The sequence below is a fragment of the Oncorhynchus masou genome, chromosome 9 (assembly GCF_036934945.1).
Source record: "Oncorhynchus masou masou isolate Uvic2021 chromosome 9, UVic_Omas_1.1, whole genome shotgun sequence".
NCBI lineage: Eukaryota > Metazoa > Chordata > Actinopteri > Salmoniformes > Salmonidae > Oncorhynchus > Oncorhynchus masou.
In genome coordinates this window covers 80,795,545-80,811,356 of record NC_088220.1, presented here as the reverse complement: position 1 = coordinate 80,811,356, position 15,812 = coordinate 80,795,545, and the positions used below count along the sequence as shown (strand labels likewise).

Below are 15,812 nucleotides of genomic sequence, written 5' to 3'. Positions count from 1 at the left end.
AGCTCTATTAGATAGGGTTACTGCTGGAGCTGTCAGCTAGCTCTAGTAGGTAGAATTACTGTTGGAGCTGTCAGCTAGATCTAGGAAGTAGAGTTACTGTTGGAGCTGTCAGCTAGCTCTAGGAAGTATAGTTACTTTTGGAGCTGTCAGCTAGCTCTAGTAGGTAGATTTACTGTTGGAGCTGTCAGCTAGCTCTATTAGATAGGGTTACTGCTGGAGCTGTCAGCTAGCTCTAGTAGGTAGAATTACTGTTGGAGCTGTCAGCTAGCTCTAGGAAGTAGAGTTACTGTTGGAGCTGTCAGCTAGCTCTAGGAGGTAGGGTCACTGCTGGAGCTGTCAGCTAGCTCTCATAGGTAGGGTTACTGCTGGAGCTGTCAGCTAGCTCTAGTAGGTAGGGTTACTGCTGGAGCTGTCAGCTAGCTCTAGGAGGTATAGTTACTGTTGTAGCTGTCAGCTAGCTCTAGGAGGTATAGTTACTGTTGGAGCTGTCAGCTAGCTCTAGGAGGTATAGTTACTGTTGGAGCTGTCAGCTAGCTCTAGTAGGTAGAGTTACTGTTGGAGCTGTCAGCTAGCTCTAGTAGGTTTAGTTACTGTTGGAGCTGTCAGCTAGCTCTAGTAGGTTTAGTTACTGTTGGAGCTGTCAGCTAGCTCTAGTAGGTAGAGTTACTGTTGGAGCTGTCAGCTAGCTCTAGGAGGTATAGTTACTGTTGTAGCTGTCAGCTAGCTCTAGTAGGTATAGTTCCTGTTGGAGCTGTCAGCTAGCTCTAGGAGGTATAGTTACTGTTGGAGCTGTCAGCTTGCTCTAGGAGGTATAGTTACTGTTGGAGCTGTCAGCTAGCTCTAGTAGGTAGAGTTACTGTTGGAGCTGTCAGCTAGCTCTAGGAAGTATAGTTACTTTTGGAGCTGTCAGCTAGCTCTAGTAGGTAGACTTACTGTTGGAGCTGTCAGTTAGCTCTATTAGATAGGGTTACTGCTGGAGCTGTCAGCTAGCTCTAGTAGGTAGAATTACTGTTGGAGCTGTCAGCTAGCTCTAGGAAGTAGAGTTACTGTTGGAGCTGTCAGCTAGCTCTAGGAGGTAGGGTCACTGCTGGAGCTGTCAGCTAGCTCTCATAGGTAAGGTTACTGCTGGAGCTGTCAGCTAGCTCTAGTAGGTAGGGTTTCTGCTGGAACTGTCAGCTAGCTCTAGGAGGTATAGTTACTGTTGGAGCTGTCAGCTAGCTCTAGGAGGTATAGTTAGGGTTGGAGCTGTCAGCTAGCTCTAGGAGGTATAGTTACTGTTGGAGCTGTCAGCTAGCTCTAGTAGGTAGAGTTACTGTTGGAGATGTCAGCTAGCTCTAGGAGGTATAGTTACTGTTGGAGCTGTCAGCTAGCTCTAGGAGGTATAGTTACTGTTGGAGCTGTCAGCTAGCTCTAGGAGGTATAGTTACTGTTGGAGCTGTCAGCTAGCTCTAGGAGGTATGGTTACTGTTGGAGCTGTCAGCTAGCTCTAGGAGGTATAGTTACTATTGGAGCTGTCAGCTAGCACTAGGAGGTAGGGTCACTGCTGGAGCTGTCAGCTAGCTCTCATAGGTAGTGTTACTGCTGGAGCTGTCAGCTACCTCTAGTAGGTAGGGTTACTGCTGGAGCTGTCAGCTAGCTCTATGAGGTATAGTTACTGTTGGAGCTGTCTGCTAGCTCTTAGGTAGAGTTACTGTTGGAGCTGTCAGCTAGCTCTATTAGGTAGAGTTACTGTTGGAGCTGTCAGCTAGCTCTAGTAGGTAGAGTTACTGTTGGAGCTGTCAGCTAGCTCTAGTAGGTTTAGTTACTGTTGGAGCTGTCAGCTAGCTCTAGTAGGTTTAGTTACTGTTGGAGCTGTCAGCTAGCTCTAGGAGGTATAGTTACTGTTGGAGCTGTCAGCTAGCTCTAGGAGGTATAGTTACTGTTGGAGCTGTCAGCTAGCTCTAGGAGGTATAGTTACTGTTGGAGCTGTCAGCTAGCTCTAGGAGGTATAGTTACTGTTGGAGCTGTCAGCTAGCTCTAGGAGGTATGGTTACTGTTGGAGCTGTCAGCTAGCTCTAGGAGGTATAGTTACTGTTGGAGCTGTCAGCTAGCTCTAGGAGGTATAGTTACTGTTGGAGCTGTCAGCTAGCTCTATTAGGTATAGTTACTGTTGGAGCTGTCAGCTAGCTCTAGGAGGTATAGTTACTGTTGGAGCTGTCAGCTAGCTCTCGGAGGTATAGTTACTGTTGGAGCTGTCAGCTTGCTCTATTAGGTATAGTTACTGTTGGAGCTGTCAGCTAGCTCTATTAGGTATAGTTACTGTTGGAGCTGTCAGCTAACTCTAGGAGGTATAGTTACTGTTGGATCTGTCAGCTAGATCTATTAGGTAGAGTTACTGTTGGAGCTGTCAGCTAGCTCTAGGAGGTAGAGTTACTGTTGGAGCTGTCAATCTGCTCAGTTTGGGTCTCAATTTACTGTTGCAAGTTAGTATAGTAGAGTATTTGGTTGTGCGTTAGCATTTTTTCTCTCATGTCAGTCACTGATAGTTACTCAATTAGCCGATGTCAGCAAACATATTTGATTGGTAAGTTAGTCTAGCTACCAGGATCTCTAAACTTAGTAATCATGGTCGAATTACCTGCCGATGGTTCCTCATTGATTTTGTTAGTCAGTCTCACTCAGATGTCATATTTAAAACTGCAAACATTTCTCTCCATCCTATTTCAAATGTGTAAAATTGCAGGAAATTAGTTATAAAATGGCAAAATTGTTCTCCTCGCCCCATGGCAGAGTGTGTAGAGTTGCCCAAAATTAATTCTAAAGTGTAAAAATGTCTGTCCCCTGTCAAGAAGTGGGAATCTTAAACACATTGGCTCTCAATGTGTGTGGGGGAGGTGTGGATGCAGGTACGCTCAGACACACAAGCAACTGCGGCCCCTCGTGAATCTAAAGCTAACGTAACCTTGTCTCGTCTCCACTTTCTGGCCCCAGTGATTCACTGGTGGGTTACATGAGGACTTCATGTTTTCAGCACTAGACCTCAACGTTCTGAATAGACGACGCAGGTCAATTTCAGAGAGCAGCGTCGTGATTAAATACATTATCCACATACTATTCATTCACCCATGGCCTTCAGACTGGACACTATAGTTTGGTATCGGCTGTACGCTGATGCTGCCGTTCAGAGCTGGTTGATGGTGATGCATACTGGAGCTCCTCAGCATCTCTCTCTTTGTTCCTGTGTCCTTGGCTTGTATTCTAGAAGCCTCTAAGCAGAGCAGCACTTTACTGTATGACCTTCATCTGCCCCCTGGTGGTTTTAACAGAGTACTACACAAAGGTATACATTTTAAGTCGGAAGTTTACATACACCTTAGCCAAATACATTTAAACTCAGTTTTTCACAATTCCTGACAATTAATCCTAATAAAAATCCCCTATCTTAGGTCAGTTAGGATCGGCACTTTATTTTAAGAATGTAAAAATGTCAGAATAATGGTAGAGCAAATTATTTATTTCAGCTTTTATTTCTTTCATCACATTCCCAGTGGGTCAGAAGTTTACATACACTCAATTAGTATTTGGTAGCACTGCCTTTAAATTGTTTAACTTGAGTCAAACGTTTCGGGTAGCCTTCCACAAGCTTCCCACAATAAGATGGGTGAATTTTGGCCCATTCCTCCTGACAGAGCTGGTGTAACTGAGTCAGGTTTGTAGGCCTCCTTGCTCGCACACGCTTTTTCAGTTCTGCCCACAAGTTTTCTATAGGATTGAGGTCAAGGCTTTGTGATGGCCACTCCAATACCTTGACTTTGTTGTCCTTTAAGCCATTTTGCCACAACTTAGGAAGTATGCTTGGGGTCATTGTCCATTTGGAAGACCCATTTGCGACCAAGTGTTAACTTCCTGACTGATGTCTTGAGATGTTACTTCAATATATCCACGTAATTTTCCTTCCTCATAATGTGTAGTGCACCAGTCACTCCTGCAGCAAAGCACCCCCACAACTAGATGCTACCACCCCTGTGCTTCACGGTTGGGATGGTGTTCTTCGGCTTGCAAGGCTCCCCCTTTTTCCTCCAAACATAACAATGGTCATTATGGCCAAACAGTTCTATTTTTGTTTCTTCAAACCAGAGGACATTTCTCCAAAAAGTATGATCTTTGTCCCCATGTGCAGTTGCAAACCGTAGTCTGGCTTTTTTATGGCAGTTTTGGAGCAGTGGCTTCTTCCTTGCTGAGCGGCCTTTCAGGTTATGACGATATAGGACTCATTTTACTGTGGATATAGATAGTTTTGTACCTGTTTCCTCCAGCATCTTCACAAGGTCCTTTGCTGTTGTTCTGGGATTGACTTGCCATTTTCACACCAAAGTACGTTCATCTCAAGGACACAGAACGCGTCTCCTTCCTGAGAGGTATGACGGCTGCGTGGTCCCATGGTGTTTGTACTTGCGTAATATTGTTTGTACAGATGAATGTGGTACCTTCAGGCATTTGGAAATTGCTCCCAAGGATGAACCAGACTTGTGGAGGTCCACAATGTTTTTTCTGGGGTCTTGGCTGATTTCTTTTGATTTTGTCAAGCAAAGAGGCACTGAGTTTGAAGGTAGGCCTTGAAATACATCCACAGGTACACCTCCAATTGACTCAAATTATGTCAATTAGCCTATCAGAAGCTTCTAAAGCCATGACATCATTTTCTGGAATTTTCCAAGCTCTTTAAAGGCACAGTCAACTTAGTGTATGTAAACGTCTGACCCACTGGAATTGTGATACAGTGAATTATTAATTAAATAATCTGTCTGTAAACAATTGTTGGTATAATTTCTTGTGTGGAGTAGATGTCCTAACCGACTTGCCAAAACTATAGTTTGTTAACAAGAAATGTGTGGAGTAGTTGAATAACTAGTTTTAAGACTCCAACCTAAGTGTATGTAAACTTCTGACTTCAACTGTAGATCAGGGGTTTCCAACAGGTTCATTGGGAGCTACCAGTAGTAACTCAGAGCTACCAGTAGTAACTCAGAGCTACCAGTAGTAACTCAGAGCTACCAGTAGTAACTCAGAGCTACCAGTAATTCAGAGCTACCAGTAATTCAGAGCTACCAGTAGTAACTCAGAGCTACCAGTAGTAACTCAGAGCTACCAGTAGTAACTCAGAGCTACCAGTAGTAACTCAGAGCTACCAGTAACTCAGAGCTACCAGTAACTCAGAGCCAACATATGAGTAGCTCGCCAAACAATTCTGAAAACACATTACTGAAAACTGAAAACTGTCATAAACAAATCTCGTAAGTATCAGACAATGCAAGCTCACAGTTTATATCTAATTTATGCAGCATTGACATTATCCCACCCCTGGTTAGCCACTAAAGCCAAACCTAACACAATATCTGCCAATTAATTTCCAGCAATATTGCCCCTGGCTGTCTGTGTGTGTTTGTCTATTTTTTGTATTTCATCTAGTATTAACGAGGCAAGTCAGTTAAGAAAAAAATATTATTTTCATTGACAGCCTGCCCCAGGCAAACTCGGACAACGCTGGGCCACCTTATGGGACTCCCAATCACGGCCAGATGTGACACAGCCTGGATTCAAACCAGGGACTGCAGTGATGCCTCTTGCACTGAGATGCTGCGCCACCCGGGAGCCCTTTAATTGCACATCTAGTGAGTGAGGAATGTGCAGGGACAATAACTTTGCAGTAAACGTTCAATTAAGGTTTTTGGGGAAGTATCTGTCAACTCACACCAACTGGCTACAGACGGTGTTCCTAGGCCGTCATTTCTTAACTGACTTGCCTAGTTAAATAAAGGTTAAATAAAACAAAATTAAATGTTTTCTTCCAGACCAAAATAAAATTGTTCTGATGAGATTTAAGCATTGAAATTCTCTATGAACAATTGTAATTTTGAGAGTGAAAAACAAAACAAAACCAGGAACATTTTAAGTGAACATAATTTGGGGAAAAGACCAGATTGTATAGGCCCCTCCCCCTTAGTTATTTATTGACCATTATTTTACCACGTATATTGATAGAAATCCGTGCACTACTTTCTCTTGTACACTAAGGACCCAGTGGAGTGGAGGGGAGGGGAGGGGAGGGGAGGGGAGAGAAGAAGAGAAGAATGTGCCTATTTGAAAGCTAGAAAAAATGTTGTAGGTTGTAAACCCTGTTGTAGAGTAGTCAGCTGCCCCTGGTGGTTCTATTAGCTGCCCCCTGGTGGTTCTATCAGAGTAGGGGCAGCCTAGAGGTTAGAGCGTTGGACTAGTAACCAAAAGGTTGCAAGTTCAAATCCCCGAGCTGACAAGGTACAAATCTGTCGTTCTGCCCCTGAACAGGCAGTTAACCCAGTGTTCCTAGGCCATCATTGAAAATAAGAATTTGTTCTTAACTGACTTGGCTAGTAAAATAAAGGTAAAATAAAACTACAAGTCTGCCGCACCCTGCTGGTTCTATAAGAGTAGTACACAAGTCAGTACTACACAAAGGTTTAGTGTAGGGTTGAACGGCAGGAACCCGGTTAGCTAGATTTACTGCCCAAAACCACTCCCGTTTCCCGGGATAAGTAACTGCGAGAAACCGGTAAATTATCATAAATTATATCAACAGCATGACGTGAAATGGAACTGTTAAATTATATGCAATGTCTAAATCTTGCTTCTCTGCGGTCTTCTCTCTGTAAGATCAATCATCAATGCTCATGTTGGGGACAGACAGCTCATCTCATGTTGGGGACAGACGGCCCATCACAGTGTGGGGAAAGACAGGAGGAGACTGTAGTGATGAGGCTCTACCACAAGGAGACTGTAGTGATGAGGTTCTACCACAAGGAGACTGTAGTGATGAGGTTCTACCACTAGGAGGAGACTGTAGTGATGAGGCTCTACCACAAGGAGACTGTAGTGATGAGGTTCTACCACAGGAGGAGACTGTAGTGATGAGGCTCTACCACAAGGAGACTGTAGTGATGAGGTTCTACCACTAGGAGGAGACTGTAGTGATGAGGCTCTACCACTAGGAGGAGACTGTAGTGATGAGGTTCTACCGCAAGGAGACTGTAGTGATGCGGCTCTACCACTAGGAGGAGACTGTAGTGATGAGGCTCTACCACTAGGATACTGTAATGACGAGGCTCTACCACTAGGAGGAGACTGTAGTGATGCGGCTCTACCACTAGGAGGAGACTTTAGTGATGAGGCTCTACTGGTGATGTTACCATGGCTACGTTCAGTAGACTACTGGTGATGTTACCAGGGCCACGTTCAGTAGACTACTGGTGATGTTACCATGGCTACGTTCAGTAGACTACTGGTGATGTTACCATGGTTACGTTCAGTAGACTACTGGTGATGTTACCATGGCTACGTTCAGTAGACTACTGGTGGTGTTACCATGGTTACGTTCAGTAGACTACTGGTGATGTTACCATGGCTACGTTCAGTAGACTACTGGTGGTGTTACCATGGTTACGTTCAGTAGACTACTGGTGATGTTACCATGGCTACGTTCAGTAGACTACTGGTGGTGTTACCATGGCTACGTTCAGTAGACTACTGGTGATGTTACTAGGGCTACGTTCAGTAGACTACTGGTGGTGTTACCATGGCTACGTTCAGTAGACTACTGGTGATGTTACTAGGGCTACGTTCAGTAGACTACTGGTGATATTACCAGGGCCATGTTCAGTAGACTACTGGTGATGTTACCATGGCTACGTTCAGTAGACTACTGGTGATGTTACTAGGGCTACGTTCAGTAGACTACTGGTGATATTACCAGGGCCACGTTCAGTAGACTACTGGTGATAGTACCATGGATACGTTCAGTAGACTACTGGTGATGTTACCATGGCTACGTTCAGTAGACTACTGGTGATAGTACCATGGATACGTTCAGTAGACTACTGGTGATATTACCAGGGCCACGTTCAGTAGACTACTGGTGATAGTACCATGGATACGTTCAGTAGACTACTGGTGATGTTACCATGGCTACGTTCAGTAGACTACTGGTGATATTACCAGGGCCACGTTCAGTAGACTACTGGTGATGTTACCATGGCTACGTTCAGGAGACTACTGGTGATGTTACCATGGCTACGTTCAGTAGACTACTGGTGATGTTACCATGGTTACATTCAGTAGGCTACTGGTGATGTTACCATGGCTACGTTCAGTAGACTACTGGTGATGTTACCATGGCTACGTTCAGTAGACTACTGGTGATGTTACCATGGCTACGTTCAGTAGACTACTGGTGGTGTTACCATGGCTACGTTCAGTAGACTACTAGTGGTGTTACCATGGCTACGTTCAGTAGACTACTGGTGATATTACCAGGGCCATGTTCAGTAGACTACTGGTGATGTTACCATGGCTACGTTCAGTAGACTACTGGTGATGTTACCAGGGCCACGTTCAGTAGACTACTGGTGATATTACCATGGCTACGTTCAGTAGACTACTGGTGATGTTACCATGGCTACGTTCAGTAGACTACTGGTGATGTTACCAGGGCCACGTTCAGTAGACTACTGGTGATATTACCATGGCTACGTTCAGTAGACTACTGGTGGTGTTACCATGGCTACGTTCAGTAGACTACTGGTGATGTTACCATGGCTACGTTCAGTAGACTACTGGTGATATTACCAGGGCCACGTTCAGTAGACTACTGGTGATGTTACCATGGCTACGTTCAGTAGACTACTGGTGATGTTACCATGGCTACGTTCAGTAGACTACTGGTGATGTTACCATGGCTACGTTCAGTAGACTACTGGTGATGTTACCAGGGCCACGTTCAGTAGACTACTGGTGATATTACCATGGCTACGTTCAGTAGACTACTGGTAACATTGCCATGGCTACATTCAGTTGGAAAAACATTCTTGAACGTTGCAAATAGAAAACCATGAATAGAGCCAACGTTATTTCTTATTCAACATGTCAGAGAGGCATGTTTGTTCGACATACCATTTTTCTATCTGATCATTCCAAAACATTGCATCCTGCTGAATGCAGCCCAGGTTGTTAGCCATGGCTACTAATGAGGTAACATGACTGAACAAGGCGTATCCTGAACAAATGGTTAACATTCTGGTCCACAAGTCGCCTCGTTTTACAACGTCTTTATGAATGTAAAATGTGTCTCGTCACTATATAAATAAAGAGAACGTAGCGGGGGTAGACATTATGAATGTAAAATGTGTCTCGTCACTATATAAATAAAGAGAACGTAGCGGGGGTAGACATTATGAATGTAAAATGTGGCTCGTCACTATATAAATAAAGAGAACGTAGCGGGGGTAGACATTATGAATGTAAAATGTGGCTCGTCACTATATAAATAAAGAGAACGTAGCGGGGGTAGACATTATGAATGTAAAATGTCGCTCGTCACTATATAAATAAAGAGAACGTAGTGGGGGTAGACATAATCATCAGATTTTAGTCAAGATAGAGACAAAACTATTAGTCAATAGAAATTAAGAAGAAAAAATCATTTAGCTATCGTTTTTTTCTGGGTCTTTTTCGTCAGTAGTAGTGTCTTCAATTGCCACTGGAAAATTTGTGTTTGACAAATATTTTTAGTCACAAAATGAATACTGTGCTATGGTATCTCATTAGGACTGAGAGGAAGGCTGTGTTACCCTGATGCATGTGTCTTGGCTGTCAGACTTATGTTGGTCTCTGTGTGTGTGTGTGTGTGTGTGTGTGTGTGTGTGTGTGTGTGTGTGTGTGTGTGTGTGTGTGTGTGTGTGTGTGTGTGTGTGTGTGTGTGTGTGTGTGTGTGTGTGTGTGTGTGTGTGTGTGTGTGTGTGTGTGTGTGTGTGTGTGTGTGTGTGTGTGTGTGTGTGTGTGTGTGTGTGTGTGTGTGTGTGTGCAGGATACACCACAGCGGGTACTCCATATAAAGTGCCCCCCACCCAGATGAACGGAGCCCCCCCGCCCTACTCCCCCTCCCCCAACCCCTACCAAACAGCCATGTACCCCATCAGAAGTGCCTACCCACAGCAGAGCATGCAGAACCTGCAGAACTTATATGCACAGGTGAGCACACACACCCTACTCCACCAGCTCCTACCATCAACAGCTTCTACACACACACCAATACACAATCCTAATCTCAACAAACACACACACCCTACTCCCTCAATGTCTACCCTCAGTAGAACCTTTATGTACTGGTAAGCTCACATGCGCATACACGCACACACACACACACACACACACACACACACACACACACACACACACACACACACACACACACACACACACACACAAACACACACACACACACAGAGACCAACATAAGTCTGACAGCCAAGACAGCTGTCAGACAACAGCCTGCCCTCAGCCCTCTACCCCGCCCCGGTCCAAGCCCCTAGAAACAACGGAATGGCTGCCATGGGGATGGTTGCCGGGACCACCATGGCTATGAGTGCAGGTCGGGCTGATGACTGAGGGAGCTGATGTACCTACAGCATGTGTTGTTGAAGATATTTTCATATTAAATACCTTTTTGAATCATTTAATTTCCTTTCCTATGCTTAAACTTAAGTTATGCTAAAATGATTATATGGTTGTTGTGTGTTTTTTGGTGTAAAACTCTGTTAGTTTTGGTCGGTGCCATATTGATCTTAGTGCTGCGGTCAAAACAACACGACGCTGATGATTCGTGTGTCGTCCTGTAGGAACCCTGCTGACCACGCCTCAGCACGCTCAGCTGGGAACGCACCAACACGTCACCATGCCGCAGTTCCGGCCCCAGGGTGCACCTGGATACAGCTATGTCCCGCCCCACTGGTAGACCCCCACCCCACGAGAAGTCAGTCATGTGACTAGCACTCCTTTACTAGTGCGCTCTCTTTCGACTTCCTCATTTCTCTCCTTCTCTCTCTCTTTCACGCTTTCCTCATTTCTCTCCTTCTCTCTCTCTTTCCTCATTTCTCTCCCTCTCTTTCTCTTTCCTCATTTCTCTCCTTCTCTCTCTCTTTCCTCATTTCTCTCCTCTCTTTCTTTCGCTTTCCTCATTTCTCTCCTTCTTTCTCTTTCGCTTTCCTCATTTCTCTCCTTCTCTCGCTTTCCTCATTTCTCTCCTCTCTCTTTCTTTCGCTTTCCTCATTTCTCTCCTTCTCTCTCTCTTTCTTTCGCTTTCCTCATTTCTCTTCTTCTCTCTCTCTTTCTTTCACTTTCCTCATTTCTCTCCTTCTCTCGCTCTCTCTTTCTTTCTCTTTCCTCATTTCTCTCCTCTCTCTCTTTCTTTCACTTTCCTCATTTCTCTCCTTCTCTCTCTTTCTTTCACTTTCCTCATTTCTCTCCTTCTCTCTCTTTCTTTCGCTTTCCTCATTTCTCTCCTCTCTCTCTTTCTATTGCTTTCCTCATTTCTCTCCTTCTCTCTCTCTTTCTATTGCTTTCCTCATTTCTCTCCTTCTCTCTCTCTTTCTTTCTCTTTCCTCATTTCTCTCCTTCTCTCTCTGTTTCTTTCGCTTTCCTCATTTCTCTCCTCTCTCTCTTTCTTTCTCTTTCCTCATTTCTCTCCTTCTCTCTCTCTTTCACCCCGGAACATTTTCAGAACCTTTCCAAGTCATCTTATAATTCCAAATGTCCACATTCCACTCTCAAATCAATCCAATGTTTTCTCACTTTCTCTGTGCTTTCAGATCTGGAGTCCGACATGGTATGCAACTACTCCAGTCTTACACAGGCTTCCTATGGTCACCATGGCAACGTCACATCTGTCTGCAACAACAAAACTAAAGTGTTGCAGAGGCTTCTTACGGCCACCATGGCAAACTCACACCTGTCTGCAACAACAAAACTAAAGAGCAACGGACACTTGCTGCATTCTCTAGGGTTTTACAAAAGCTGCTTGATATTTTTTTGTTTACTCAACGATTATTTTCTTTTCCTCCTTTGATTCGCCAATATGTCGTGTCATTACATTGTTTTTTTACATTGTTACATCATCATTGGAACTCCAGAGTGATTGACCAATCACGAGTGTCTGTTGCTCTGCTCGTGTACTGTGTGCTGCTGCAGTGTGTCAGTGGTGGGAATGTACTGGCCACGTCCTGCTCCATCCCTGTCATCATCACCACCTTTATCATCACCAGCTTATGCTGCCAAATGTTCTAACCATTAGATATCAGCACAGTGCTTTGATTGAATTTAATTAGAGTTGTTTTAATCCCTTACTTTTACCTTTCCAGCAAAGCACTGTGTTGGAACAGCAAACCTGTCGTGGTCTTTACGTCCTGTGTGTTGGGACAGCAAACCTGACGTTGTCTTTACATCCTGTGTGTTGGGACAGCAAACCTGACGTTGTCTTTACATCCTGTGTGTTGGGACAGCAAACCTGTCGTTGTCTTTACATCCTGTGTGTTGGGACAGCAAACCTGACGTTGTCTTTACATCCTGTGTGTTGGGACAGCAAACCTGTCGTTGTCTTTACATCCTGTGTGTTGGGACAGCAAACCTGTCGTTGTCTTTACGTCCTGTGTGTTGGGACAGCAAACCTGTCGTTGTCTTTACGTCCTGTGTGTTGGGACAGCAAACCTGTCGTTGTCTTTACGTCCTGTGTGTTGGGACAGCAAACCTGTCGTTGTCTTTACATCCTGTGTGTTGGGACAGCAAACCTGTCGTTGTCTTTACATCCTGTGTGTTGGGACAGCAAACCTGTCGTTGTCTTTACATCCTGTGTGTTGGGACAGCAAACCTGTCGTTGTCTTTACGTCCTGTGTGTTGGGACAGCAAACCTGACGTTGTCTTTACATCCTGTGTGTTGGGACAGCAAACCTGTCGTTGTCTTTACGTCCTGTGTGTTGGGACAGCAAACCTGTCGTTGTCTTTACGTCCTGTGTGTTGGGACAGCAAACCTGGGACAGCACTGGGACAGCAAACCTGTCGTTGTCTTTACATCCTGTGTGTTGGGACAGCAAACCTGTCGTTGTCTTTACGTCCTGTGTGTTGGGACAGCAAACCTGTCGTTGTCTTTACATCCTGTGTGTTGGGACAGCAAACCTGTCGTTGTCTTTACGTCCTGTGTGTTGGAACAGCAAACCTGTCGTTGTCTTTACATCCTGTGTGTTGGAACAGCAAACCTGTCGTTGTCTTTACATCCTGTGTGTTGGGACAGCAAACCTGTCGTTGTCTTTACGTCCTGTGTGTTGGGACAGCAAACCTGTCGTTGTCTTTACGTCCTGTGTGTTGGGACAGCAAACCTGTCGTTGTCTTTACATCCTGTGTGTTGGGACAGCAAACCTGTCGTTGTCTTTACGTCCTGTGTGTTGGAACAGCAAACCTGTCGTTGTCTTTACATCCTGTGTGTTGGGACAGCAAACCTGTCGTTGTCTTTACATCCTGTGTGTTGGGACAGCAAACCTGTCTTCCTTTACATCCTGTGTGTTGGGACAGCAAACCTGTTTCGTTGTCTTTACATCCTTCCACTCTTATAGTGTTGGGACAGCAAACCTGTCGTTGTCTTTACATCCTGTGTGTTGGGACAGCAAACCTGTCGTTTCTTTACATCCTGTGTGTTGGGACAGCAAACCTGTCATCTTTACATCCTGTGTGTTGGGACAGCAAACCTGTCGTTGTCTTTACATCCTTGTTGGGACAGCAAACCTGTCGTTTCTTTACATTCCTGTGTGTTGGGACAGCAAACCTGACGTTGTCTTTACATCCTGTGTGTTGGGACAGCAAACCTGTGTTTCTTTACATCCTGTGTGTTGGGACAGCAAACCTGTCGTGGTCTTTACATCCTGTGTGTTGGGACAGCAAACCTGTCGTTGTCTTTACGTCCTGTGTGTTGGAACAGCAAACCTGTCGTTGTCTTTACGTCCTGTGTGTTGGAACAGCAAACCTGTCGTTGTCTTTACGTCCTGTGTGTTGGAACAGCAAACCTGTCGTTGTCTTTACATCCTGTGTGTTGGGACAGCAAACCTGACGTTCTGATCTTTAGTTCATCTTCCAATTCTGATAGCAAGGGTTGTCTTCCAGCTTATAGCTGTTTCTTAGATAGATCTGTAACGACTAGATCCGCTGTCTGACTAGATGCAGCATCACAATGGCCACAGTACATTTACATTACATTTAAGTCATTTGGCAGACGCTCTTATCCAGAGCGACTTACAAATTGGTGAATTCACCTTATGACATCCAGTGGAACAGCCACTTTACAATAGTGCATCTAAATCATTTAGGGGGGTGAGAAGGATTACTTATCCTATCCTAGGTATTCCTTAAAGAGGGGGTTTCAGGTGTCTCCGGAAGGTGGTGATTGACTCCGCTGTCCTGGCGTCGTTTGTTCCACCATTGGGGGCCAGAGCAGCGAACAGTTTAGACTGGGCTGAGCAGTTTGTTCCACCATTTTTCTTACTCTTCACAGCTCCGTAGGCAAGCACCAGACTCCGTGCTTTCAGTCTTCACAGGGAGTTTCCAGTTCCATGGTCACCATGGCAGGAGCTGAACTGTAAGTGGTAGGGAGGCGAGCAGGCCAGAGGAGTGTAGGGCCATGGCAGAGCCTGGAGGTACTGTGGTGCCGTTCAACACAGCTCCGTAGGCAAGCACCATGGTCTTGTAGCGGATGCGATTCAACTGGAAGCCAGTGGAGAGAGCGGAGGAGCGGGGTGACGTGAGAGAACTTGGGAAGGTTGAACACCAGACGGGCTGCGGCGTTCTGGATGAGTTGTAGGGGTTTAATGGCACAGGCAGGGAGCCCAGCCAACAGCGAGTTGCAGTAATCCAGACGGGAGATGACAAGTGCCTGGATTAGGACCTGCGCCGCTTCTGTGTGAGGCAGGGTCGTGGTCTGGGATGTTGTAGAGCATGAACCTACAGGAACGGGCCACCGCCTTGATGTTAGTTGAGAACGACAGGGTGTTGTCCAGGATCACGCCAAGGTTCTTAGCGCTCTGGGAGGAGGACACAATGGAGTTGTCAACCGTGATGGCGAGATCATGGAACGGGCAGTCCTTCCCCGGGAGGAAGAGCAGCTCCGTCTTGCCGAGGTTCAGCTTGAGGTGGTGATCCGTCATCCACACTGATATGTCTGCCAGACATGCAGAGATGCGATTACGCCACCTGGTCATCAGAAGGGGGAAAGGAGAAGATTAATTGTGTGTCGTCTGCATAGCAATGATAGCAAGACCATGTGAGGTTATGACAGAGCCAAGTGACTTGGTGTATAGGAGAATAGGAGAGGGTTTAGGAGAGTAGGAGTGAACTGTCGTTGTCTTTACGTCATAGCAATGTGTTGGGACCAGTGAGGTTATGACAGAGCCAAGTGAGAACTTTAGAATAGGAGAGGGCCTAGAACAGAGCCCTGGGGGACACCAGTGGTGAGAGCGCGTGGTGAGGAGACAGATTCAGATACTTACCAGTTACTGAATTCATTTCAATCTAGAGGTATTTTGACATTAAGCTTAAACCTATAAATTACAATATATATATTTATATAGCTGTGTGTGTGTATGTGTGTACAGGATGTGTGGTCATGCACACAGTCACACAATTACAGATACACACAGTCAGACAATTACAGATACACACAGTCTTGCATAATTAACCTTGTGGGGACACACAATTCAGTCCCATTCAAAATCCTATAAATACACACACAAGTCATTCTTAAAGCAGGATCACTTAATGTCAATCAAATAATCATATGTGGAATCAAACGTGTGCCAACACAGTTAACCACACACACACACACAGGAGGGGAGGGGAGTAGGGGGGTGGGTCAGGAGGGGGAGGGGGAGTGGTGGGGTGGGTCAGGAGGGGAGGGGAGGGGAGTGGGGGGGTCAGGAGGGGAGGGGAGT

General features: G+C 45.4%; 1 protein-coding gene across 1 annotated transcript in view; it reads left to right on the top strand.

Annotated features, from left to right (window-relative positions):
- LOC135545103 (protein FAM168A-like) overlaps positions 1–10,801 on the top strand; it is a 48,037-nt gene extending 37,236 nt beyond the window's left edge. Inside the window, 3 exon segments of the mRNA XM_064972743.1 lie at positions 9,875–10,073; positions 10,284–10,438; positions 10,686–10,801. Of these exon segments, the coding sequence (XP_064828815.1) occupies positions 9,875–10,073; positions 10,284–10,438; positions 10,686–10,801 (470 nt within the window).
- The last annotated feature ends 5,011 nt before the right edge of the window (positions 10,802–15,812 follow it).